At 47.6% G+C, this 27,757-nt stretch overlaps 1 protein-coding gene across 4 annotated transcripts in view; it reads left to right on the top strand.

Moving 5' to 3' along the window:
- Positions 1-23,945, top strand: part of ZFYVE1 (zinc finger FYVE-type containing 1) — a 61,094-nt gene extending 37,149 nt beyond the window's left edge. Inside the window, exons 4-12 of one of the 4 annotated variants that reach the window (XM_025391243.1) lie at positions 312-526; positions 11,229-11,335; positions 13,806-13,914; positions 15,216-15,313; positions 15,448-15,523; positions 17,688-17,858; positions 18,439-18,619; positions 19,215-19,328; positions 22,279-23,945. In XM_025391243.1, coding sequence (XP_025247028.1) covers positions 312-526; positions 11,229-11,335; positions 13,806-13,914; positions 15,216-15,313; positions 15,448-15,523; positions 17,688-17,858; positions 18,439-18,619; positions 19,215-19,328; positions 22,279-22,511 — 1,304 coding nt within the window. In that variant the 3' untranslated portion in view covers positions 22,512-23,945. Of the gene's footprint in view, positions 1-311; positions 527-6,348; positions 6,481-11,228; positions 11,336-13,805; positions 13,915-15,215; positions 15,314-15,405; positions 15,524-17,687; positions 17,859-18,438; positions 18,620-19,214; positions 19,329-22,278 lie in introns of those variants that run through there. The other 3 variants (XM_025391242.1, XM_025391244.1, XM_025391245.1) reach the window with 3 other exon arrangements.
- The last annotated feature ends 3,812 nt before the right edge of the window (positions 23,946-27,757 follow it).

Genomic DNA, 27,757 nt, shown 5'->3' with positions numbered 1-27,757 from the left:
TTCGGCTCACTGCAACCTCCGCCTCCTGGAGGAGAATCACTTTTCAAGTGATTCTCCTGCCTCAGCCTCCGGACTAGCTGGGATTACAGGCATGCAGCACCACGCCTGGCTAATTTTTTTGTATTAGTAGAGACAGGGCTTCACCATGTTGGCCAGGCTGAACTCCTGACCTCGGGTGATCTGCCCACCTTGACCTCCCAAAGTGCTGGGGTTACAGGCGTGGGTCACTGTGCCTGGCCTACTTTTCTTTTCTTTTCTTTTTTTTTAAAATGTCTCTCACTACCCATGTGCCTGTGTTTCTGCTTGTATAGATCACCCCTCAGAGGTGCCAGAGAAGCTCATCCAGGACCGGTTCCGGAAGCTGGGCCGCTTCCCTGAAGCCTTTAGTTCCATTCACTACAAGGGAACCAGGACTTACAACCCTCCCACGGACTTTTCTGGGCTTCGGCGTGCTTTGGAGCAGCTACTAGAGAATAACACCACCCGCTCTCCCCGGCACCCGGGAGTCATCTTCAAAGCCCTGAAGGTCAGTTGGCTTGTGCCCCAAGGGCTTCTCATTGGGGTGCCAGTGGGTGGCGAGAACACTCAGTTTGCCAGCTTTTGTGGTGCTAGTGATTGGAAATCTGGGTGGAAAAAGGTTGTAAGAAGCGGAAGCACATGAATGGAGTCTGCACCTGTCAGATGCTTTCATCTTGCCAGGAGTGCAAATATGGGGAAGTCATGAGTGATAGTAAAAAAAAAAGTGCCTGATCCTCAGCTAGGAGAAAAACCAGGCTCTTAGAGAATAGGAAGAAGCACTCATTTCTGGCTGGTGTGGCTCAGCCCTGGCGAGTTGGTGTCATGTTGAGTCTCACTTAATCTGGGCAGCCTTTATGCTTTTCTTAATGTTGACTCACTGTTTTTTTCATATCTAAATTAATTTATTCATAGAGGAAACTTTTTGTTATCATTAAAAGTGGAAAACTAGTATCACAGGTAGAATTTTTTTTTTTGTTCCGGGGGCGTTTAGGAGCAGAGGTTTAATAGGCAAAAGACAGAGAAAGAACAGCAGCTCCCTCTCTCGTGAGAGAGAGGGGCACCTGAATGGGACTTTCCCCCAGAAGTAGAAAATTACCAAAACAAAACACAAAAATAGATACACAATAACACTACTATTTATTATATACCAGAGTTCAGAGTACTCTATATGGATTAGTTCCCTGCATCCTTACACCAACTCCTTAGTACTGTTAACATCCTCATTTGCAGATGAGGAAGCGGAGGCACCAAGAGATGAAGTAATTGGTTATACACAGTTACTGAGTGACAGCAGGCCTAAACCCTGGCCAGTTTATGCTAGAGCTCCTTGTCATAACCATGAAGGCTGTACTGCCTCTCAGCAAATAAAATTGCATGTTATTACTTCGCTAGAGACTATTACGCATGGAAGGTTCGAGACTGGGACCTGTTTTTTCTTTCTTTACGAGGGAGATTTACGGCCAGGCGCAGTGGCTCATGCCTGTAATTCCAGCACTTTGGGAGGCCAAGGCGGGTGGGTCACTTGAGGTCAGGAGTTTGAGATCAGCCTGGCCAACATGGTGAAACCCCCTTTCTACTAAAAATACAAAAAAATTAGCCGGGCATGGTGGTGCACTCCTGTAATCCTAGCTACTAGGGAGGCTGAGGCAGGAGAATTGCTTGAACCCGGGAGGCGGAGGTTGCAGTGAGCTGAGATCACCCTACTGCACTCCAGCCTGGGAGACAGAGTGAGATGCTGTCTCAAAAAAAAAAAAAAAAAAAAAAAGAGGGAGATCTGGCCTCTTAAAGAGAGATGGAAATTAAATGAAAGCATACTTAAGAAACAAAGTACTTGTTATATAGTAAAAATGTTCAGTGAATGTTAATTGTGAGTAATATTAAGGAAAAACTATGGAAAATGATTACATTTGAATAATTCATGAAATACATACATTTCCAATTAGAATTTGAAGTTCAAGTGCACTTAGTTGTATTGGCTAATAATGTCCTTGTAGTGGCTCAAAGGCAGTCAAAGTGGAAGATTACACTTACGTAATGCAAACATTCTGAAAAGACGCTGAATCAGGCAAAGGGCTGTAAATCTGATCACTGTACATTAAAAGGCACATAGGCCAGAGGCTGGATTATAGCAGCTCCTTTGCTCTTCTGGAAGCTAACCCAGATTAATGTTTAAATAAGACCATCAGGGACACTGAGCGCTGTAAACTGTAATTAGTGCTCAGATATTTTTTTCCCCTCAGGAGTCTTGGATGTCCTACCTCAGGCCAATTTATTACCGGCTTTGAGAAAAATAGTTACACTGTATTCTTCCAAGATGGTAAGATTCACCAAGCTTTCTGTGATTAAAATGAACCTGGTCTGTCCAGTGAGGTGGCTCATGCCTGTCATCATTCCCAGCACTTAGAGAGGCGAAGGCAGGCAGATCACATGAGGCTAGGAGTTCGAGGCCAGCCTGGCTAACATGGTGAAACTTGTCTCTACTAAAAATACAAAAATTAGCTGGGCGTGGTGGCGGATGCTTGTAATCCTAGCTACTAGGTAGGCTGAGGCAGGAGAATCGCTTGAACCTGGGAGGCGGAGGTTGCAGTGAGCTGAGATGGCGCCACTGTACTCTAGCCCTGGCATCAGACCAAGACTCCGTCTCAAAAAAAAAAAAGAGAAAAAACGCTGGGCGTTGTGGCTCATGCTTGTAATCTCAGCACCTTGGGGGGCGGATGGATCACTTGAGGTCGGGAGTTCGAGACCAGCCTGACCAACATGGAGCAACCATGTCTCTACTGAAAATACAAAATTAGCTGGGCTTGGTGGCGCATGCCTGTAATCCCAGCTGCTCGGGAAGCTGAGGCAGGAGAATGGCTTGAACCTGAGAGGCGGAGGTTGCAGTGAGCCGAGATCTTACCATTACATTCCAGCCTGGGCAACAAGAGTGAAACTCCATCTCAAAACAAAAAAAGAACCTGGTCAGCTGGAATTCTGATGATTCCTGGTAACTGGCATCCCCCAAATTTTACCGAGATCTGACATTTTCTATTCTCTGAGTTGTAGGGGCTATGCTGTACTGAGCTGTGGGACTGACTGCTTTTGTCTATGGGAAGGAGTCATTTGTTTAAGCTTGCGATTCGGGTTCTCCCCAGAGAATTGTGCAGTTGTTGAAGTTTACCTAAATCTTTGAAAAAATTGGTTTTGTACTTTTTTGTTTTTAACATCCTTTAAATTAAAAATGCTTAATTCTCTGGTTATCACTCTAATAGCCACCTTTAAGGTCTGCCTTAGGCAAATTGACCAAGTAGAGTTTTATTGTTGTTAAAATAGACTCTAAAGTTTTCATAGTTCACAGCAGTGTATAATATAAATGGCTGTGTTTTCTTCTCCACTTATTTTTATTTTGTTTTACGCTGTTGTATTAATTTTTTTATTAGTAGCTTTGAGTCCTTTTGAGATAGAAGAGTTGGGGTGGGTATAAACAGATAAATGATACATGCCAGAATAATTTTTTTGGCTTCTTGAATCTACCATTTTTTTTTTCTTTTTTCTTTCTTTTTTTTTGAGACAGGGTCTTGCTCTGTCACCCAGGCTGGAGTGCAGTGGTGCGATCATAGCTCACTGCACTCCAGCCTCTCACAGCCACTGCACCAGGCCCCAAGAGCTTTTAACTCCATGCTATATTCCTTCCCAATAGTTATTTCACTTCTAAAGAGGTCAGAGGATGTGACCATTTTAAAAGGTTCCTGATACATACTGTCAGTTATCTTTGAGTATTTGGTTATTTTAATTAAAAAAGAGACATCATTTAAAAATTATAAAAGCAATGCATGTTCATGATAAACAATTCAAGTACTGCAGAATGTATGAGACTTAAGTCCCCTTTCCTTCCCCTACCTCCCCCATCCTCAGTCTGTAGAGGTAACTCTTAATACTTTCTCACATAAGTGTCTAGAAATTTTCATTGCTATGTAACCACATGCATACGTATTTGTTTATAATGTATGTTTTTCTTCCTGAATAAATGGGATCATAGTAAAGTTAAATCCTTTTCCCCTGCCCAGTATCCTTTTCTAACTCTGCAGATAACCATGATTAGTAGTTTATTATATATGCTTATAGAAATTGCAAATGCTGGCTGGGTGCTGAGGCTCACACCTGTAATCCCAGCACTTTGGGAGGCTGAGACAGGCAGATCACGAGGTCAGGAGTTCAAGAGCAGCCTGGCCAACATAGTGAAACCCCGTCTCTACTAAAAATACGAAAATTAGCCGGGTGTGGTTGCGGGTGCCTGTAGTACCAGCTACTTGGGATGCTGAGACAGGAGAATGGCTTGAACCCCTGGAGGTAGAGGTTGTGGTTTGCCAAGATTGTGCCACTGCACTCCATCCTGGGCGACCAGCAAGATTCTGTCTCAAAAAAAAAAAAAGAAGAAATTGCAAATGCTGTAAAAGTGCATGTGTGTGTATGTGTATATATTTATCCTTCATAAATGAGATCATACCATTTATACTATTCTATAATTTGGTTTATTTTCACTTCTTTTTTTTTTTTTTTGAGACAGAGTCTTGCTCTGTCTCCTGGGCTGGAGTACAGCGGCACGAACTTGGCTCACTGAAAATTCTGCCTCCCAGGTTTAAGTGATTCTCTTGCCTCAGCCTCCCAAGTAGCCTGGATTATGGGCACATGCCACCATGCCCCGCTAATTTTTGCATTTTTAGTAGAGACGGGGTTTCATCATGTTGGCTAGGCTGGTCTGGAACTCCTGACTTCAGGTGACCCACCCACCTCCTCCTCCCAAAATGTTGGCATTACAGGTGTGAGCACCATGCCAGGCCCAAAATGCCTGATTATTTTAAATTTTAAATGCCATTAGTATACTTAAAAAAAAAAAAGTTATTAGGCCAGGTGCAGTGGCTCATGCCTGTAATCCCAGCACTTTGGGAGGCTGAGGCGGGCAGATCACCAGAGGTCAGGAGTCCAACACCAGCCTGACCAACATGGCGAAACCCCGTCTCTATGAAAAATACAAAAATTAGCCAGGCGTGGTGGTGTGTGCCTGTAGTCCCAGCTACCCGGGAGGCTGAGTCGGGAGAATCCCTTGAACCCCAGAGGCGGAGGTTGCAATGAGCCCAGATCGCGCCACTACACTCTAGCCTGGGTGACAGAGCAAGACTGTCTCAAAAAAAAAGAAAAAAGTTGTTAGCTATATCTTATTTATGAAGTTCTACCTGATTGATGCAGTACTCTATTGGATTCAAAGGGAGTTGAAGTACTACTTTTGTGTTTATTATTGACCAGGAAATGTGGATTTGGAAATGTGATGAATGAGAAGGAACAGTGTTTGGTGCGCACACACGCATGCACGTGTGTGTGTGTATGTGTGAGAGAGAGAGACAGAGAGAGCTGTGCAGCTATTTTCTGCCCTAGTGGCTTGCTCATACATACCTGGGAGTGGTTTCCCTATTCCTCCTGATGAAGGATCAGTTTTGATGTCATTCAGCCACACTGTTGTGCAGGCCCAGGCCCCTTTTTTTCTAGCTGGCTTATGTCCCATTTCTTGACTCCTTTGCTCAGGGTCCACGGTAGCAACAGCCCAGATGCCTACAAGCAGTGCATACCTGCACTGAGCAGATAAACCTGTTTACAGGAAACAAATGCTCAGGTTTCTGTCAAATAGAGGAATTAATATTCAATACTGGAATTGAATATTGAGTTAACTATGGTTGTCTGTACTTACAGTTCTGAATAATTGGGAGAACCATTTCATAGTTGAATTTGTATAGGTTTTATGTAATTTTGTCTTAATTTTTTTTTTGAGACAGGGTCTGGCTCTCTCCCCCAGGCTGGAGTGCAATGGCATCATCTAGACTCATTGCAACCTCTGCCTCCTGGGCTTAAGCCATCCTCCCACCTCAGCCTCTCAAGTAGCTAGGACTAATAGGCACATGCCACCATGCCTGGCTAATTTTTGTATTTTTTGTAGAGACAGGGTTTTTGCATGTTGCCCAGGCTGGACTCAAACTCCTGAGCTCAAGGTATCTGTCTGCCTTGGCCTCCCAAACTGCTGGGATTACCAGGAGTGAGCCACTGTGCCCAGCCTTTATGTAATACCTTCTATATGTAGAAACTCTTGACGTTCCAATTCTGTCACATCGGGAAGCATTTATAAAGTATTTACAAAGTTATATTTTGTTGGAGTGTGATGTCATTGATTACAGAAGTGTGTCTATTTTGAGTCAGGAAATTCACTGCTAGCCCTTGATGACTGGGGCCAGCCCTACAGATACAATAGAAAGAGCCACACTGTTGTCAAGGCAACTAAAGTTCAAGATCATCTGGTCTCCAGGCAACCTTTTTCAGACTTGCTTCAGATGCTTTCCCAAGCTTTCTCGGGGTAGGTGGGCCCTTCCCTGTCTTTTCTTCCAGCTTTGGGATCTCAGGAGGAGGAGAGCCCAAGAAACTGTGGAATGATGTGAGGTTTGGAATTTTTGAACCTGCTAATAAGTATATGGATCAGGTGGTATGTAAAGAAAAATCAGGGCTGGGTGCAGTTGCTCATGCCTGTAATCCCAACATTTTTGCAGTCTAAGGCAGGTGGATCACTTGAGGTCAGGGGTTTGAGACCAGCCTGGCCAACATGGTGAAACCCTGTCTCTACTAAAAATACAAAAAATCAGCTGGGCATGGTGGCACGTGCCTGGAGTCCCACCTACTCGGGAGGCGGAGATTGCAGTGAGCCACGATCAGGCGACAGAGTGAGACTCTGTCTCAAAAAAAAAAAAAAAAAGTTAATTAGATTCTAAAGGAAGACAGTTTCTCTCTACCCTCGTACCTAAAACATGCTGATGTTGGATTTTTTTTTTTTTTTTAAACAGTTACTGTTACTTTCCCACACTCTTGATTCTTGTAAAGCCTCCTAAAACTTGTCAAGGTCTGATTCATTAGTCAGGCTGTGACTTGTGAACGAGTGAGATGCTTGTTCTCTTACCTCGTATGCAAGAGTGTGGGTGGCCAGCATCTGAAGGCTGGCTTGCCTGGAGTTCTTCTCTTTCTTATGTCATAAGAGGTTGCCTGTTACCTTGGATAACATAAGCCAACCGTTCATTTGTCTGGGGCAGGGAACGATGGCATATGTACTGTGGCAAATCAGGCTGCAGATTGTTTCACACCTTGCCTTGAGATACTTACAAATGCCCCCATTTCTCTGAAGAACTTTCAGAGAAGTGAACCAGGTCACTTGGGTTGAAACAGTAAGAACCTTATGCTGAATTGGATCCTAATTTCCCATTTACTGGGGGTTGGCATCCTCTGTGAATTCAGCCCAGCTGTTGCACTCATGCCAAATTTGATATTATTTGTCCTTAGGAAAACCAATACTTAGGCTTGCCTTTCAGTTACCTGTTTAAAAGAAAAACTCTGAGGCTAAAAATTGCTATTCTTGGCTGGGTGCAATGGCTCACGCCTATAATCCCAGCAGTTTGGAAGGCTGAGGCAGGAGAATGGCTTGAGTCCAGGAGACCAGCCCAGGCAACATAGTGAGACCCTGTCTCATTTAAAAAAATGAAAAAAAAAATTTTTTTTTCCTATTCTTTCTTTTTTTTAAAATAATAATTGATATTTTTTGGTGTTCCCTATACCTTCTATAGTGGCTTCTATATTCCTTAGCTGTCTCCTCTTTTTTTTCTTTCTGTATCATCTCATTAGATACTTCAGTGTCTTGGCCAGGCACGGTGGCTCACGCCTGTAACCCCAGCACTTTGGAAGGCTGAGTTGGGTGGATTACTTGAGGTCAGGAGTTCGAGACCAGCCTGGCCAACATGGTGAAACCCTGTCTCTACTAAAAAACAACAAAAAAAAATTATCCAGACATGGTGGTGGGGGCCTGTAATCCCAGCTACTTGGGAGGCTGACGCAGGAGAATCACTTGAACCAGGAGGCAGAGGTTGCAGTGAGCTGAGATCAAGCCACTGCACTCCAGCCTGGGTGGTGGAGTGAGACTCTGTCTCAATAACAAAACAAAAACAAACAAAAAGTATTGGGGCTTGGTGGCATGTGCCTGTGGTCCAGCTACTTAGGAGGCTGAGGGAGGAGGATTGCTTGGGCTTAGGAGGGTGATGCTGCAGGGAGCTGTGAACCTGCCACTGCACTCCAGCCTGGGTCACAGAGTAAGACTCTGTCTCAATAAAAAACCTCCCTTTTCCCATCAGGCTGAGGCAGAATCGTTTGAACCTGGGAGGCGGAGGTTGCAGTGAGCCAAGATCATGCCACTGCACTCCAGCCTGGGCGACAGGGCAAGTTCTCTACATATCTGTTTGAGAAACAACCTGGAAAGTTATTGGTAATTTGGCCAGTTAGGGAGTAGTTAGCCTTAAATTTGAGAGGACCTTTGGGGATGGGATGAAAGAAGCCTAGGGCAAAGGCAGGGCCAAGAGAGGAGGAGGGCAAAGGTTGGTTTGTGAAGGGGAGTTGGTACGGTGCACTTATTCCGGCAGTTCTAGCTGAGTACCTGTTAGTACCTTTGCTAGGATTTGCAGGAGGATGCAAAGGTAGGAAGCTGCTTTCACAGTATATATGATCTAGTCCTGGAGATAAAATACAGCAGGCCCATAGCTTTGCATCATTGCCTAATTACTTAATACCGAGTTACAGTATTGAGTACAATGGGCCTTCAGAAAAGGCAGAGAGTGATATGGTTGAAGAGGCTTCACTGGAAGAGGTGAGACCGCAAACATCCCTGAAGAATGGGTCTCATGCAGAAGCAGGACAGAGAACGCTGTATAGGCCGAGATGTATAGGCCGACGTGTAATTCCACTTGCCTTGCTTCTCATTTATTCTCAGCATTTCTATATATTCATTAATACCCTCTTTCAAGATCTTCATGTTTTCACTTTTTTTTTTTGTGAAGGGGAGTTGGTACCCTGTCACCTAGGCTGGAGTGCAATGGCATGATTTTGGCTTACTGCAACCTCTGCCTCCCGGTTCAAACGATTCTCCTGCCTCAGCCTCCTGAGTAGCTGAGATTACAGGCACCTGCCACTACGCCCAGCTAATTTTTGTATTTTTAGTACAGATGGGGTTTCACCATGTTGGCCAGGCTGGTCTCGAACTCCTGACCTCGTGATCCGCCCACCTTGGCCTCCCAAAGTGCTGGAATTACAGGCATGAGCCACCGTGCCCAGCCCCATGTTTTGACTCTTTACCAAAGTGCCCCCAAGAAGTATAGGACTTATGCATTATTTGTCAGACCATTTTTTCGTTGTTCGAAGTGCAGGGTTGCCGCTTGGTCAGCCATCGCTGACAGACGGTGTTCTATGGCCTCTGCAGTAGCCCTGCAGGACCTGAATGAGAGTGTCCTCAGGTGAGTTGTGTACCTTCAGTTTGATCCACTCGTTGCCACTGTTCTGGTCCTACACCTGACCTGACTCAACATTGATATTATGTGCCTTTGTAGGGACTTGAGTTTGCAACTCCTGGTGTTAAGACTGCATTGGAAACAGGAAAAGGAACCTTGCATAAGAAGTTCTAATTGCCGGGCGCAGTGGCTCACGCCTGTAATCCCAGCACTTTGGGAGGCCGAGGCAGGCGGATCACAAGGTCAGGAGATCGAGACCACAGTGAAACCCTGTCTCTACTAAAAAAAAAATACAAAAAAATGGCCGGGCGCGGTGGCTCAAGCCTGTAATCCCAGCACTTTGGGAGGCCGAGACGGGTGGATCACGAGGTCAGGAGATCGAGACCATCCTGGCTAACACGGTGAAACCCCATCTCTACTAAAAAATACAAAAAACTAGCCGGGCGAGGTGGCGGGCGCCTGTAGTCCCAGCTACTCGGGAGGCTGAGGCAGGAGAATGGCGTAAACCCGGGAGGTGGAGCTTGCAGTGAGCTGAGATCCGGCCACTGCACCCCAGCCTGGGCGACAGAGCAAGACTCCGTCTCCAAAAAAAAAAAAAAAAAAAGGAAGTTCTAATTGTTCAGCTGGGCACAGTGGCTTATACCTGTAATCCCAGCACTTTGGGAAGCCGAGGCGGGTGGATCACCTGAGGCCTAGAGTTCAAGACCAGCCTGGCCAACATGGTGAAACCCCATTCCTACTAAAAATACAAAAAATTAGCTGGGTGTGGTGGTGGGCACTTGTAATCCCAGCTACTTGGGAGGCTGAGGCAGGAGAATCTCTTGAACCCAGGGGGCAGAGGTTGCGGTGAGCCGAGATCACACCATTGCACTCCAGCCTGGGCAACAAGAGCAAAACTCCGTCTCAAAAAAAAAAAAAAAATGAACTTCTGATTGTTGTTAGTTTAAAACCTAACCTGCCCTTTTCCCAGATCTCGTTTAAAATTCTCTTCTGCCCTTTTACTGAAGGAAGTAACATCTTGTCCTTTTGTTTAGTCTCCTTTCCCTTATTTTCCCTTGAATAATGCCTGGCTGCCTCACACTGGGGCTGGGCTGAAAGTTAGAAGCTTTGAGCAGCATGTACTTAATGATTCCTAAAGCGTGGAAAGCGCCTGTCTGTAATTAGCCTGAGGAATACTTTCAATATCCAGTGATAAGTGAAGATAGGGTTAGGAATGGAAGCTACATTTCAACCTGAAATTTTCAGTTTGCTTTGTGGATATGTTATCTTCTTGGCATTTATTTTGGCCATTTGCTGTCCTTTGGGTAATGTCTGTTTTGGGGGTTGGTAGAGTTGATAAATGACTGGCAAACACTATAATCATTCTTCTTGTTTTTTTTTTTTCTGCTGACATTTTTCCTACTTTGAGTTTGTCTATGGCCTAGTAAACTCCAAGTGAGTGCCTGTGGTTATTACTGGGATAGAAGCCCAGGAAACTCACAGATCACATCTGGGCTCTGCCTGTGGCTTAAAGAGGAGCCGTCCTCATGAGTCTGGGTTTCTTGGTCCCAGCCTCACATAGATGAAATGGGCATCAGTCATTATTTGTGGTGGTCTTGAATAAAAGACTGAGTGGTGTGAGGTGTTTATCACCTGCGAGGCATTTAGGGGAGAACAGTGACTTTGCTTATCTTGACCTCTTGGGGAATGGGCTGGTTCTTTGCAAGGATTCCCATGGTAAGGACTGATGTGAGTTGGTAAGGTCAAGGGTAATGAGCAGAAGTTACTGGATTTCCTCTGTGCCTATGTTGCTTGTACGGTGCCTGCAGTAGGGGGCCAAAGTGCAGAGCTCTCTGCTGAGTGCCATCATATGTCACCTTCCCTCCTTGGCAGGCACTGAGCGACCGCTTCAGCGGTGAGATCCCCGATGACCAGATGGCGCACAGCTCCTTTTTTCCAGATGAGTACTTCACCTGCTCCTCCTTGTGCCTCAGCTGTGGGTAAGTAAGGCTGCTCCCGACCCCCCACCCCATACCTTGAGAATAGAGCCTTTGAGTGGTGCTTCCTAGACTTTGGTGTGTATGCACATCCCCTGGGGTCTTGCTAAATTACAGGTTGTGATTTAAATTATCCAAAATGGTACACTCCCATGTTCCCACGAGATCCTGGTGGTCTAGGAACCACACTTCTGAGGTAGCAGGAGCTTGAAGGACACGTGGTTGTGAAGAATCTCCTGGAAACTCCAACTGGCATAGACGTGAAATTGGCCAGCTTCTGGTCTGGGAGGCCGTTAGGGCAGAAAACTCTGGGTTGCCTGCTTTTCTGTGTTTCTTCTACGAGAGCTTCCAGTCACTTACTCCTAGTATTCCAATTATTCAAGTGATATTTGAGTACCCCCCTGTGCAAAGTACTATGGGTAGGATTCCTTTCACTATGAGAGTGAGTGTTTAGAGCACATTAGAATTTTCTGGGGCACTTTCAAAATTACCGAGGCCAGGGCACCACCTTCCGGGATTCTAACTGAGCGGGCTGTGTGTAGGACCTCTGCACTGGTAGGTTAAGATGCTCCTCAGAGGATTCTGAACTGCAGCCTGAGCTGAGTTGGGACAGTACTTCTGAAACTTCATTGCATATGCATCACCTGGAGATTCTGTTAAGACGCAGATTCTGAATCAGGTCTGGGTGAAGCCTGAGATTCGGCGTTCCTGTCAAGCTCCCGGGCGATGGCTGTGCTGCTGGCCTGTGGACCGCACTTTGTTACAGTTAGAACAGTGATCCACACATTTTAGCATGCATCAGAAAAACCTGAAGGGCAGGATCCCTGGGCACCCCTCCACAGTTTCTCATTCAGTAGGTCTGAGGTAGGGCCTGGGAGTTTGCATTTTAATAAATGTAGTAAATTCTCAGGTGATGCTGATGTTGTTCCTGGGGACCAGCCTTTGAGGATCGCTGGGTTACTTTGGACTGTTGATAGCTGTTAAATCAGTGTAGTGACTTCACTGATGGGCCCCAGGGGATTTAAATGCATTATGTCGAGGTCAGATGGCAGTCTCCACGTCCTGTAGACAGTCCCTCCCACTCTCTTCACTACCAAATTGTCTTCACTCCTACCAGAACCAGTGCCCCTGTCCTGCACACTTGCCGTTTTACAGGAGTAGACCTGACCTACATCTGTTATGAATGGTCATTTCACTTTGAGTCCTGTAGGCCACCTGCTGCATGCAGAACCGCCTCTGGCCTTGGTGAAAAAAAGACCTGGCTCCTTATACAGCCTGGGCAAGGGAGGACTAAGGATTGTCTTGGAGAGTTCAGCGTGGAAAGGGGCGAGGGATGTTAGTTGCCAGTGTGACTTGCCTTCTTTTTTGCATGCCCCATGAGCCTAGAGGCTTAAGCACTGTTGGATCATTGCTTTCCCAGTGTGAGCCTCCTCAGGATTTCTGGAACTTTCCCATTGGAATCATAGTGAAATTCTAAAGTCCTGATCTCTGTTTTTGCATCGTCAGGATGGCAGAGCTCACTGTTCATTTGGAAGGCTTGTTCAGCCTAAGCCTCCCCTTAAAGCATTGCCAAATTTTGGGGTTGGTTTTCGTTTTGCATCTTGGCAGCCTGTTCTGGGTAAACGTTCCGTTTCATCTTGTTTGGATTGTTTGAGTCTTCTGAGAGCCATTCAGGTTTCCTCTCTGGTCAGGTTGGTATCTTCTGGCTCCTCCATTTCTGCTGAGGAGACAGGTAGTTTTTCCAAGAAGAGATTTCTGGGGTTTTTTGTCTGTTTGTTTTTGATATGGAGTCTCGCTCTGTTGCCCAGGCTGGAGTATAGCAACGTGATCTCTGCTCACCGCAACCTCTGCCTCCTGGGTTCAAGCGATTCTCCTGCCTCAGCCTCCTGAGTAGCTGGGATTACAGGCATGCGCCACTATGCCTGGCTAATTTTTTTGTTTTTTTTTAGTAGAGATGGGGTTTCTCCATGTTGGTCAGGCTGGTCTTGAACTCAGTGCAACCCCCACCTCCTGGGTTCTAACGATTCTCCTGCCTCAGCCTCCCGAGTACCTGGGACTACGGGTGCCCGCCACCATGCCCAGCTAATTTTTGTATTTTTATTAGAGACGGCATTTCACCATGTTGGCCAGGCTAGTCTTGAACTTCTGACCTCAAGTGATCTGCCCCCCCACTCGGCCTCCCAAAATACTGGGATTGCAGACATGAGCCATCATGCCAGGCTGAGATTTCTTTTTCCCCTGTGTCCTCATACAAGGATAGTAGTCGCTGTACCTGTGTAGTGCTGTTGATTGTAAGTGTAACGCAGAGGCATGTGGGTTTCCGGCTACCCTTTCTGTGTTCAGCATCTGAGGCCCAGTTAGTAATCAAGGTCTGGTCTTAGCCTTGTGCCTGGCTCAGGGTCAGACTGTTCTGTATAAGTGGCACTGGCTCCTATTTTAGCCATCTCATTGTCAGTCTTTGGACTTCATTCAGGGTTGGATGTAAGAACAGCATGAATCATGGGAAGGAAGGAGTGCCTCATGAAGCCAAGAGCCGCTGCAGATACTCCCACCAGTATGACAACCGAGTGTATACCTGCAAGGTGAGTCCTCCGAGCTCCTCCTTGTGTCAGCAGCGGGCTTGCTGACCACCCTCTCTTTGGCAAGACTATCTTGGGGCCATTTTTTGCTGCATGCCGAAGTATTTGATATTGAAATGGAATATTTCTGGAACTTCTCTCCAGCTCTAACAAAAAGCACTCACATGTCTTCATTGGTGAGAGTCCCTTTGTTTACTGTTTTAAGCTTATTTTCTCCTCATTCTGTTGAGCTTGTATGTAAGGGTCATTTACATCGAACATTCATTCTTTTTTTTTTTTTTTTTTTTCTGATACAGAGTCTTACTCTGTCAGCCAGGCTGGAGTGCAGTGGCACAATCTTGGCTCACTGCAACCTCCATTTCCCAGGCTGAAGCAGTTCTCCTGCCTGAGCCTCCTGAGTAGCTGGGATTACAGACATGTGCCAACACGCCCAGCTAATTTTTCTATTTTTAGTAGAGATGAGGTTTCACCATGTTGGCCAGGCTGGTCTCGAACTCCTGACCTCAGATAATCTGCCCGCCTAGGCCTCCCAAAAGTGCTGGGATTACAGGTGTGAGCCACCGCGCCTGACCTTCTGAGACAGAGTCTCACTCTGTCGCCAGGCTAGAGTGCAGTGGCGCAATCTTGGCTCACTGCAACCTCCACCTCCCGGGTTCAAGTGATTCTCCTGCCTCAGCCTCCCGAGTAGCTGGGACTACAGGCACTCCCCACTATGCCTGGCTAATTTGTGTATTTTTTTAAAAATAGAGATGGGGTTTCACCATCTTGGCCAGGATGGTCTTGATCTCTTGACCTCTTGATCCGCCCACCTCAGCCTTCGAAAGTGCTGGGATTACAGACATGAGCCACCGCACCCTGCCGAACATTCATTCTTAAGAGCAGAAGAGCTCTTCAGGACACTAGGACACTAGTGTTGTATTGTCCTCCTGTCTCTGACAGGTATATAATTTAAACCCAGTTTCTGGGCTCGGGATGGACACACACTCAGTTCATTGCCACTCTGGACAATGACTTCTTGAGAGGAATGAACCTTCTTCTGAGGCGCTAACTCCAGAGTCTGAACGTCTCTCAGCTGGTTTGGTTTGTGGAGAGTTGGGATGGATGTGGGGGGTGTGGTGTACATAGGAAAAGCTAGCAGAAGGCTGGGCATGGCGGATCACACCTGTAATCCCAGAACCTTGGCTGAGGTGGGCGGATCGCTTGAGCCCAGGAGTTTGCGACCAGCCTGGGCTGGTAAAACTCTGTCTATTAAAACAAACAAACAAAAGACAAACAATAAGCTAGCAGAGTGTTTCCTGTTTCAGGCCTGCTATGAGAGAGGCGAGGAAGTCAGTGTAGTGCCCAAAACATCTGCCTCCACTGACTCCCCCTGGATGGGTCTCGCAAAATATGCCTGGTCTGGGTGAGTTTAAACAACATGGCTAAAGGTTTTCTGGTGTGTTTGTCTCCCCAGGCACCTGGCTGGGTAACCGTATTGATTTGCCTTTCTTGTAGGTATGTGATCGAATGTCCTAACTGTGGCGTGGTCTATCGTAGTCGGCAGTACTGGTTTGGAAACCAAGATCCTGTGGATACGGTGGTGCGGACAGAGATTGTACACGTGTGGCCTGGAGTAAGAACTGTTGGATTTCTCTGTTTTTCTTTATCTCGTGTCGTTCAGTTTTTCATGTGTGTAGAAAACTGGAGCCGGCTTAAAATTAAGGTTAGCCATGAATTTCAGAATGTTGGTGGTTTAGAATGGCATGATCTGGAGAGCTTTTTTGTTCTCTAGACCTTTAATTGTTTTTATTTCTTCTTGCATATATATTAGAAGTACAACTTTAAATGAAATAAACCAAAAATCTATAGTTTTACTCCTTTGGCAAATAAAACATTTTCCATGTTCTACTCGTTCATTTTCTATATGTGTATGTTTTTCTAGATGCGAATAGAATTTACATGCCTTTTTCCTGCTTTTTTTCTCATAACGCGATTTTATTTAGTTTTATTTGCACCTTTTAAAAAAAATCATTAAAATGCTAGTGACCATTTTTGTGTAAAAAAGCCATTTTTTTGTTTTAGGAAATTTTCTTGAAGTATATTCTAAGAAGTGGGATTCCTGTAGACCCTTAATCTTTTTTTTTTTTTTTTTTGAGACGGAGTTTTGCTCTTGTTCCCCAGGCTGGAGTACAGTGGTGAGATCTTGGCTCACTGCAATCTCCACCTCCCGAGTTCAAGTGATTCTCCTGCCTCAGCTTCCCAAGTCGCTGGGATTACAGGCATGACCACTGCACCCGGCTAATTTTGTATTTTCAGTGGAGATGGGGTTTCTCCATGTTGGTCAGGCTGGTTTCAAACTCCCAACCTCAGGTGATCCGCCCACCTCGGCCTCCCAAAGTGCTGGGATTACAGGCATGAGCCACGGTGCCCGGCCTAATGATTATTTTTTAATTTGATTTTTGAATTCCAGATGTCAGAAATATAAATCTGTTTATGAGGCAGTGATATCGTGCTTTCATTCTGCATTAAATCACTGTTCACACTTAGCATTGTCCATAAATCACAACAAATCCAAAACCTTTTCCTTTCATGCGAAAAAGACAAGTGATTTTCCCTGAGGGACTTATTTGACTCTGCGACATTGTCCTCGCTGGGTGATTCCTGAAGCCACCGTTCAGCCTAATCCTACCTGCAGGTCCCCTCCTGAGCTTTCCTGGATCCTATAGGTACCATAAAACTGAAGATTTCCTTATTTTTCTCCTCCTTTTTCTGATTTTCAGGCCCACTGAAATCTGTTATTGTATAGTAGTCTCATTATTGGAGCCCACCTCCTTGGCATAATGGTTTATGCCATTCTGTCCCAAGGATTTAACATGGCCTTATAGTGCGAAAGTAAAGGTGGTAAGATAGTTTATATTCCAGGAAAACAGGACTGCAGTAATTTACTGTCAGGTCACATTCCTCACAGTCCTTGAAGTTAGGAGGATACAGATGTCTTCCCTGCTGTTTGTTTGCTGGTTCATTCCTTCCTTCATTTATTCATTATTTCAGCATACATTGTTGTGTACCTTATGCCCAGCATTGAGCTACTATGCAAAATACAAAAATGAAAAAGAGTTATTGTCAGGGAGTTCAGAGTTTAACAGGGAGTCAGATACATAAATGGATATTGTACTTAGACACACAGAAATAGGATTCCTAGAGATGTCCAAGTATTAGAAGAACTGAGAGGAAAGATTCTTAACTAAGCCTGCGGTGGGGGGCCTCCTGGAGGAGGTGTCATCTCCCGTATTATATGGGCTTAGTAAGTCCTGAATTGAACAGCTACACATCAAATCTTTTTTTTTTTTTTTTTTGAGATGGAGTCTCGCTCTGTCGCCCAGGCTGGAGTGCAGTGGCGCGATCTCAGCTCACTGCAAGCTCCGCCCGCCGGGTTCACGCCATTCTCCTGCCTCAGCCTCCCGTGTAGCTGGGACTACAGGCGCCTGCCATCATGCCTGGCTAATTTTTTTTTTTTGTATTTTTAGTAGAGACGGGGTTTCACCGTGTTAGCCAGGATGGTCTCGATCTCCTGACCTCGTGACCCGCCTGTCTCGGCCTCCCATACACATCAGATCTTACGGTAGCTTTGGAGAGAATAAAGCCAGAGGGATTCCTGGTGTGTCTCCGTTCTTCCCTGCCAGGGAGTTAATGGTTCTGAGTTGGCCACAGTGAGAGTGCAACTCACCAAACATCCCTCTTCCTCCTTCCTTTCACTCCCTTCTCGGAGCATGATGGAAGCCTGCTTTTCATTTCAGACTGATGGGTTTCTGAAGGACAACAACAATGCTGCCCAGCGCCTGTTGGACGGGATGAACTTCATGGCTCAGTCAGTGTCTGAGCTTAGCCTTGGACCCACCAAGGCTGTGACTTCCTGGCTGACAGACCAGATCGCCCCTGCCTACTGGAGGCCCAACTCCCAGATTCTGGTATGGTGTGGCAGGATGCCCCTCCACCCCTGGCACAGCCCATCCTGCCTAATGCCGCTTTGCCCTGTGCTAAGCTTATTCTGTGAGGGAGATGCAAACATTTTCTGCCAGTGCCGTGAGCTCTGTGAGTACTGGGAAGGGGAGGAGTTGTTGAGGCAGCCGGTTTTCTCTTTGTCCATTGATTTCCCTTCGTCTTTTCCTGCAAGTATTTTCTGTGTGGTGAGTTTTAGTTTCCTTGTGTGTGACGACCAGTGAATATTGCTTAGATATGTGAGAATCTGGAGGAAAAGGGGTCTTTAGGGGTTATTTAGGGTCATCCTCAGCTTGACCCATTAATGCTACAGCATCCATAGCAAGAGAGCACCCAGCTTCAACCCAGACACTTAGTGAAAGGAAACGCACTGCCCAGCAGGCTTCCTTTTCGCTCTCAGATAGCGCGTTACTAGAAAGCTTTTGTCCTTGCTGAGCTAACACCACCTGCCTTAGTTTCTGCTTGCTCCAGGGTCCTGTTGACTTTCTCAGCTGAGCAGACATGGACCATACCTCCCTGCCTCTGTGTTTTGTTTTGGGCTTGGAACAGAGCTGCAACAAGTGTGCGACGTCCTTTAAAGATAACGACACTAAGCATCACTGCCGAGCCTGTGGGGAGGGCTTCTGTGACGGCTGCTCATCAAAGACCCGGCCAGTGCCTGAGCGGGGCTGGGGCCCTGCGCCGGTGCGGGTGTGTGACAACTGCTACGAAGCCAGGAATGTCCAGTTAGGTAACGTGGGGCTGGGAGCTGCAGGGGTGGAGGGGAGAACCTCCCTCCTTGGCCCTGGGTGCTAAGAACTGGATATCCAGACACCCTAATCCCGCTCCTACCCACATCTCCCTTGTGAGAGCACTTCTGGTCTCGGCCAGTCAGCCTCTACGCTCCTTGTTAACAGCGTCCTGTGGGTGCTGTTCCTCAGGGGCTCGAACCTGTCCTGTGTTCTCAGCTGCAGAGGTGCTTCTGGGAGAAGGGAATGCACACATAGCGACTGAATTCTGAAAAGGCTGCAGTGTTTACCAGAGATGGCTTAGACCAGTCTTCTCCTTTGAGAAGGTTCTAGTTTTTGCTCCTAGAACCTTTCTGCCTTAATTTAAAAGAAGGGTGATAAAGGAGCCCCGGAAGGTTGCAGATAAAGGACTAACAGATGTCATCTAATTTCAGGGTCTGGGCCGACCTGACCCACAGCGCAGACCCTTGCCATAGTTGCAGGACAGCACAGTGGTGTCTGGGATCAGAATCCAGAAGCGTTCTGCTGTTGGTCCCTGAGTTTTCCATTTGAGAGAGGACTTCGAGGTGACAGCTTTTCCTTTATTATTGTCTACAGCTATTACCGAGGCGCAGGTGGACGATGAAGGTGGGACACTCATTGCGCGGAAGGTGGGCGAAGCCGTGCAGAGCACTCTGGGAGCTGTGGTGACGGCCATTGACATACCACTAGGTGGGCCTGCCAGTGCTTCTCTTGGGTGTAGCGGATGTGGGTTGCGGGGTTTCGGGTGCCCTGGGCTCTCACTTTGTAGAGGCTTGCCAACCTATATTGAGATGGGCGGTAAGGAATCAATTACACAACGCCACACATTTGCTTACTTCTGCTGAATGCCTTAGTAGTTTCATGTTTATTCCTGGAGGCCATATTCTCTTACAGCATCTAGTGCTGTGTAACAAGCTACCTTAAAATGTAAAGGCTTAAAACAACCATTTTTGATGTCTTTGTAGGTCTAGAAGTCAGGAAGGGTAATTATTCAGCTTCAGGTGGCATTGCCTCTAGTTACTACCTGATATTCCAGGGTGGCAGCTGGAGTGGTCTGGTCTCAAGGGTCCAAGCTGACCTCACTTACAAGCTGGGTGCTTTGGCAGGGACAGTTAGGTTGTGTGTAGCAGAGCCTCACCCGCTCTGTGTATCCTCCGGGCCTCTTCAGTGGTTCCTTTGGCACTTCTTAAGTGATGTCAGGGTTCCAGGAGCTAATGTTTCAAGAGACAGAAAGTGGAAGCTGCCCATCTCTCTCTCTCTCTTTTTTTTTTTTCGAGATGGAGTCTCACTCTGTCACCCAGGCTGGAGTGTAGTGGTGCGATCTTGGCTCACTGCAACCTTCGCCTTCTGGGTTCAAGCGATTCTCCTACCTCAGCCCCCTGAGCAGCTGGGATTACAGGCACGTGCCACCATGCCCAGCTAATTTTTGTATTTTTAGCAGAGACGGGGCTTCACCATGTTGACCACACTGGTCCCAAACTCCGAACTCAAGTCATCCACTCACCTCTGCCTCCCAAAGTGCTGGGATTACAGGCGTGAGACACTGCGCCCGGCTGAAGCTGTGCATCTCTTAAGGCCTAGGACTGCAGACGGGCACTTCTGCTGTCATCTCCCGGAGTCTGCTGCGGTCACAGGGCTTGCCTAGATTCAAGGGGAGGGGCAGGAGTGTCAAAGATGGAAAGTGGGTCAAAGATTCTATGGCTGTCTTTAATCTGTCACACTAGCCAGACTGTTAGTAGTTTAAGATTTAAAATAGCTGGCTGGGCGCTGTGGCTCAGGCCTGTAATCCCAGCACTTTGGGAGGCCGAGGCAGGCGGATCATGAGGTCAGGAGATCCAGACCATCCTGGCTAACACGGTGAAACCCCGTCTCTACTAAAAATACAAAAAAATTAGCTGGGTGTGGTGGCAGGCACCTGTAGTCCCAGCTACTCGGGAGGCTGAGGCAGGAGAATGGCGTGAACCCAGGAGGCAGAGCTTGCAGTGAGCTGAGATGGCGCCACTGCACTCCAGCCTGGACAACAGAGCGAGACTCCATCTCAAAAAAAAAAAAAAAGATAGCTCCCCAGCCCTGGATGTGAGAGGGGTCTTTGTATTCAGGATGGCGAGGTGGAGAGGGAGGGAAATCAACCAGTGCATGGCGGGCTTAGGCAAGGCTGGCCAGGCCTGGGACAGTGTGGCACATCGTAGGGGAGCAAGCAAAAGTGGGTAGTGATGAAAATGGCCTGGAGCAGATTTCCTCGTTGCGGCTCACAAAGTGAGTAGATGATGTAGGAACTGCTGGATTTGCCCAAGCTTAAATCTCAGGTTGCGTCTGTCCTCAGGGGTACCTGGGAGAGGCAAGGACTGTCCTTGGCACAGAAGCCACAGCATAGCCTGCTGGCCGTCCTTACCAAGTGCTCCCATCCTGAGCGCCCACAGGGTGTTGAGTACCAGGCCAGTATGTCAGGCATGTTCTTTCTTCTCATCCTCATCACAGCTCTTGAAGGTGGGTTGTTAAAGATGAGTAAGCCCCTGAGAGGTTAGCTAACCTTTCTTTCTTTCTTTCTTTTTTTTTGAGACTGACTCTCCTTCTTTTGTCCAGGTTGGAGTGCAGTGACGTGATCTTGGCTCACTGCAACCTCCACCTCCCAGGTTTAAGCCATTCTCATGCCTCAGGCTCCCAAGTAGCTGGGGTTACACCACCATGCCCGGCTAATTTTTGTGTTTTTAGTAGAGACAGAGTTTCACCATGTTGGCCAGACTGGTCTCGAACTGCTGACCTCGAGTGGTCCGCCCACCTCTGCCTCCCAAAGTGCTGGGATTATAGTTGTGAGCCACCATGCCCAGCGTTAGCTAACCTTTCTTAATCCAGCAGCTGCTGATTAACCTGATCTCAATAGAACTGGAATTTGAGTGTCTGACTCCAGAGCCCAGGCTTCCTTATAGTTCTTCCAGGGGTTCTTAGCGTGGCTGCCCCTTCAGTTTACAAAGAGGGCTTCAAAGATATATAAGTATCAAGGAGCTGGGTATGGGAGTGCATGCCTATAATCCCAGCTACTTGGGAGGCTCAGGCAGGAGGGTCCCTTGAGTCCCAGGAATTTGAGACCAGCCCTGTCACACAAGAGAAAGAAAGGGCACGGTGGCTCATGCCTATAATCTTAGGCCTACAATCCCAGCACTTTGGGAAGCTGAGATGGTCAGATCACTTGAGGCCAGGAGTTCGAGACCAGCCTGGACAACATGGTGAAACCCTGTCTCTACAAAAATCAGCCAGGTGTGGTGGTGCACGCCTACAGTCCCAGCTACTTGGGAGGCTGAGGTGCGAGGATTGTTTGAACCCAGGAGGTAGAGGTTGTGAGCCGAAATCGTGCTACTGCACTCCAACCTGGGCGACAGAATGAGACTCTGATTCCAAAAAACCTTTAAAAATGAGAAAAAAGAAAAAGGAAAAGGGAAAATCAATGCCTATGCTACAGCCCCAAAGACTCTGATCTGGATATGAGTGGCAGAGCCAGGGCATCTGCATTTTTAAAAAGCTCTGTCAGCGGTTCTGTGTGCAGTTGGGATTATAAGCCAGTAAGCATCTGAGGATGCCCTCTTCCTAGTTGGGCCTTGGGGTATTGGGCTTTGGGTGTCCTGACCATTGTTCCCTGCTACAGGTCTGGTCAAGGACGCGGCCAGGCCTGCGTACTGGGTGCCTGACCACGAAATCCTGCACTGCCACAACTGCCGGAAGGAGTTCAGCATCAAGCTCTCCAAGCACCACTGCCGGGCCTGCGGACAGGGCTTCTGTGACGAGTGCTCCCACGACCGCCGGGCCGTCCCTTCTCGTGGCTGGGACCATCCCGTCCGAGTCTGCTTCAACTGCAATAAAAAGCCCGGTGACCTTTAACCCCAGCCCCCTCTCCAAGTCCTTCACAATTCCTTAGGTTCTCAGGGTTAGAAACAGTCTCGCGAGGTAGGCCCTCCTCCCGGTCACCTGCTGTGGTGTGTGTCCTCTCCTCTCCGCATCCCAGGGCCACTTTCCCTTAATGGAGGTGAGCCTGGCGGCAGGCCCGAAGGCATGAACCCCTCAGGGCAGGGGACTGAGCAACTCAACACAAAGGGGAATGAACCTGAATCTGTTGCATTTATTTCAGTTAAAAATAATGAATATATATGTGTATATATCTCTCTCATATATACATATGAAAGGCACTCGGGGCATATCGAGGCTGCTGCTGGCTGCGAAGACGTCACACAGTGGCCCCCGCACAGGGTGAGGTGGCAGTGGCAGCACGTCTTCCTCACGAGCCGAGCCAGGTCCACGGCCACCGCGTGGCTGGCCCCTTCCTCTGCTGCTGTCGGAGCCTTGGAAGCCTCTGCTGTCCTTGGCTCTTCCCTCCATGCCTGTCAGCTGCCTGGGGAGTGAGCCTCCCAGGTCCTTCCTGCCTGAAACGGCCTGAAGGGAATGCTCCCTGGGTCTCCTGGGAGTCGAATCCCAATTCTTGGCTTAAGCCTGTTTTAGTCAGAGACCACCCAACTTAGTGTGCAGGTCACCAGAGTGGGTGGAGGGTCAGAGGTCGGGTCTTCAGCCCTGAGAAGTGGAAATGCAGGGGCTGTGCTGTCACTGGTCCCCCAGGGGATGGCAAGGAAGGAACTGAGCCTTCCCCAGCAGGGCTTCCTGCCCCGACGCTTCTTTCTCCACTCGGCTTTTCCCAAGAGGCGGCACCCAGCTCCTCAATCGAAGCACCCGCCTCCCCCACCTCAGCCCCCTCGAGCCCACCGTCTGCTTCTGAGTGTCGCACTAGGATTTTCATTGCTTATTTTAAAGTGTCTTAATCCTTTGTTCCCCGACACATAACCCCTCTAGCTCTCGGAGGGGCGATCATGAGAAACCTTCCAGGGAAACAGAGCACAGGATGGACTGTTAGTTGTTTTTAAAAGTCTATATATAATTTCAACAGATCATAAAGAAAAAATTTATCTCTTTGGTCCTTGCAAGAGAAGTCAAAGGAACTTTTGTTTCTCCTCAAGAGCCCGGACATCTCTGTCTGTCGTGACTGGAAAGAGCCCGTTGTGCTGAAATCTGTCATCATGGTGGGTTTGATCTTCAGTGGCCAAACATGAAGAATTAAAGTGTAATTCTTGACTGAACTGGTGGATGGGTTGAGCTTTAGGGAAGCGTATGGCGGTCATTCCTGGCGCGCGTATGGGTGTGACATGAGCCCTGGAGTGTGTCGTCCCTCTCAGCCCTGCTCCTTCTGCCTCCTGGGGCCCAGTGACTGGGGCCCTGCTCTAGAACTGTGTACCATCCAATTCGCCATCATAAAGGAATCTTCCTGCATCTCGACTGTGCTGGCTCTTTCCTCTCATTCCATCAGTGCCTTCTGGCCACCGTCTCTCTCCAGCTGATGGTGGCTTTCGAAGCAGAGGCCAAGGAAGCGGCGTGTTTCTAGGGGGGTAATATTTTACCTGCAAATACTGCAGTCTATTACTCTGACAAGTAAAACGTTTTCAAAACCGTAGCCAGCCAGGCATGGTGGCTCATGCCTGTCATCTCAGCACTTTGGGAAGCCGAGGTGGGGGGAATCACTTTAGGTCAGAAGTTCGAGACCAGCCTGAGCAACATGTAGAAACCCCGTCTCTACTAAAAATACGAAAAATTAGTTGAGTGTGGTGACGCATGCCTGTAGTCCCAGCTACTCAGGAGGTTGAGGCAGGGGAATTGCTTGAACCCAGGAGGCGGAGGTTGTGCTGAGCTGAGATTGCACCATTGCACTCTAGCCTGGGCAACAAGAGTGAAACTGTTAAAACAAAACAAACAAACACCATAGCCAAGTACCCCTAAACCATGATCCTGTGGAGTGGATGTCAGTCTCATGACCACAGCCTGTTGTCCCCAGCCATTTGCTAGATAGCATGCCCCACCCGGACCAGAGCTTTGAGCTTGTCATGAATATTCCTTTATGTAGGGAAGGCAATAGCATACGGTCATGGAATTCTCTGTAGTGACTAGAGGGCCCCCACATTCTCACTCATTACTTATCCTGTACTTAGAGCTGTTCCTCAGACCTTTCTGCAACCGGGGTCATCCGGCAGACCCCCTTTCTACAGCCGTGGCATTGGCTGAGCAAGGCTCAGTGGTAGCGGTTTCACAGCTTGGGTTCTCCGGGTTACAATCTGGCAGCTGTCGTGTCAGGGTCTGTTGAGGAATCCTCTCGCACAGTAGAAGAGATGGGGTATTAGTCCTGATTTTCACTCCCCCGGTTTAAAATACATAGTCCTGGCTAGGCGCGGTCACTCATGCCTGTAATCCCCGCATTTTGGGAGGCCAAGGTGGGCAGATCACTTAAACCCAGGAGTTCGAGACCAGCCTGGGCGACGTGGTGAGTGAACCCTGTCCCTACCAAGAAAACCAACCCCTTCCCGCAAAAAAGCTGGGTGTGGCAGCGCACGCCTGTAATTCCAGCTACTCGGGAGGCTGAGGTAGGAGGATTGCTTGAGCCTCAGCGATGCCCCAGTACTCCAGCCTGGGTGACAGAGTGAGACCCTGTCTCAACAAGATTGAACTATTATACATCTATACTTCAGCTTGATTTTCTCAAACAATGCTGCATAACCAATCAGCACCCAGATTCAGAAACAGAACCTGGCTGTCCTCCAAGAACTCCTGGCCCCTCCCCCACCAGGAGTAACCACTGTCCTGACATGTAGTAACAGAGTTTCGTCCCCCTCCTTTTCAGGGGAGCCACGTAAAGGCTTTTAATCACTTTCTGGTTTTAAAGACTTGCTCATAGGTAGAGACAGTTGTTGAACATATCCCCGAGGGCTGTGACTGGAGATTGCAACTTGTGGCTGATGATGACACAGTCTCCTGGTCAGTGAGACCGAGTGGGATCCTTCCACATCCCTTGGGTTTAACTGCTGATTTATTTGGGAACCGGAAGAGCAAAGGGAACCAGCATTTAGGTGCCTGTTACGTGCCTTGCACTATGCTAGGAGCTTTACATGGTTAATTCTCACAACCACACTGGAGGTCCGCAGTAGGGTTCTTGTCTTACAGCCGAAGACACTGGCTCCTGAGGATCAGAACCCAGTGTTGCCGGGCACACTCCAAGCTGGCCTGAGTCCAGGCAGCCCCAGACCCCTTCTATCACTGTCGCACTGTAGAGCTTCTCCCCGTTTTCCTTCCCCTTCACGGCTTGTGAGTTCTTTCGCATTTCCAGGTAAAGTCAGTATCTTCTCCTTAGGAGTAAAGGTAAGAATCAAGGTACCTGCTAGTGTGGTCAGCAAGCTTAGCGTTGATAATTTCCATTGGCCTTGGATATTCTCGTGGCCGAGGGCAGTAACACTTTTTCACTAAAAGCAACTTTATCTTTCACTAAAAAGACTCACTGGCTGAGAGATTAAGCAACTTGATCTAGCCTGTAACACGAGCTAAGCTTCCAATTTTTTTTTTTTTTTTTTTTTTTTTAGTTTTACAGGGATGGGGTTTTGCCACGTTGCCCAGGCTGGTCTTGAACTCCTGGCTCAAGCAATCTGCTGCCTTGGCCTCCCAAAGTGCAGGGGATACAGGCATGAGCCACTGCTTCTGGCCAGCTTCCAATTGTTTAAAAAAAAAAAATCTGATTTAATGTTAATTTTGCAGCTATATTTGCATTTTCCATTTCAGACCCACCACCATTAGGGAGAGACAATGGAACCTACAATCGTAGTCTTGTAATTATTCTCATCATGAAAAAGGTGTTTTAGTTACTGTACAAAATCTGAGCATATTCTAACTCCTGACTCTTAAATTGCACCTGGTATAATAATTTTTTTTTAATGTACTTTGGAAATCATCACATACTCATGAACGCTAAAGCCTATAGGGTATGGGGTTTTATGGGATTAGATAATCTGTAATTTAGTGATAGGCTCATCTGACCAGAGCCGTCTTTGACACTACCATTTGTAGACAGCGGGACCTGGAGTCCTCCAGTACATGACGCTGTACTGAGGGACTTATCCACTGCCACTTTTTCAACGGCCATCTTACACTGGCCATACCCTTAACTCTAGCCAGAATCTCTCTGACGCTCTGCCATTATCCTTAGATAACTCCATTTCATGTCCAAAGGTACTGGAACTCGGCTGGGCACGGTGGCTCGTGCCTATAATCCCAGCACTTTGGGAGGCTGAGGTGGGAGGTTCACTTGAGGCCAGGAGCTTGAGACCAGCCTGGGCAACATAGCAAGTCCCTGTCTCTATGAAAACAAACACAAAAATATTGCAACACAAGCAGAGCCTGAATGGATTTCCCATCCACCACGGCAACTCAGTTCTGACTGCCCTGGACTACCAGGCGCATTTGTGTCTGCGCACCTTTGCTCAGATTATGGCATCTACAGAGAATACCCTTTTCGGTATTGCAACAGCTGCTCTTGTTCACGTGAAGCCAAGAGTGCAAGCAGGCAGGCAGGTACTAGGAGCAAGCAGGGAGACGTGAGCAAACATATGATAGCCAGGCCCAGGTCAGAAGGTACCGTGGGAGGCAGAGGCAGTGAGTCTTAAGGAAAGAGGGAGAAAAGGGGAAACTGTTGAACTGAACCCAAAAAGATCTTAAATGTCCAGAGGAACAGTAAGAAGCCCATTCTCCCCAACATAAGGGGCCTAATAGAGTCTTGAACTTCAGGAGGAGCCCCAGCTGGCTCTGCTGCATGTATCAGCAGACGACTTTGGGCAAATCACTCTCTTGAGATTCAGTCTTTTCTTCCGTAAAGTGTGGAAATTTACTTCCTAGGGTTGTCGGAATGAAAACAAAATCATGCTGGCAAAACACAAAATGGTTCATCTATCTTAACAAGTGTCTACTTGTGTCAAGTGCTGGGGAAACGGAACTTCCCTGAGGGGTCTTTTATGCTGAGCCTTAAAAGTTGGATTTTTCTGGACGAAAAGGAGTTGGGTGGCTCGAGTAGAGGCCCGGGCGTGTGGGGGACAGGCTTGAAACGTGGTGTCCCGAGAGCACCAGGTGTGAGGCAGAGATGGCGCAAGAGGATGGAGAGGCATATGAAGTCAGATCACAAAAGGCCACACTATCTGAGGCACAGGAAGCCATCGAAAGCAAAGATCTAGAAAGATCATTCCTGTGACAGTACAGTGGATGGACTGGAGAGG

Source organism: Theropithecus gelada, chromosome 7b (genome assembly GCF_003255815.1).
Source record: "Theropithecus gelada isolate Dixy chromosome 7b, Tgel_1.0, whole genome shotgun sequence".
Classification (NCBI taxonomy): Eukaryota; Metazoa; Chordata; class Mammalia; order Primates; family Cercopithecidae; genus Theropithecus; species Theropithecus gelada.
The sequence above is the reverse complement of the archived record's forward strand: the minus strand, read 5'-3'. Positions and strand labels throughout refer to the sequence as shown.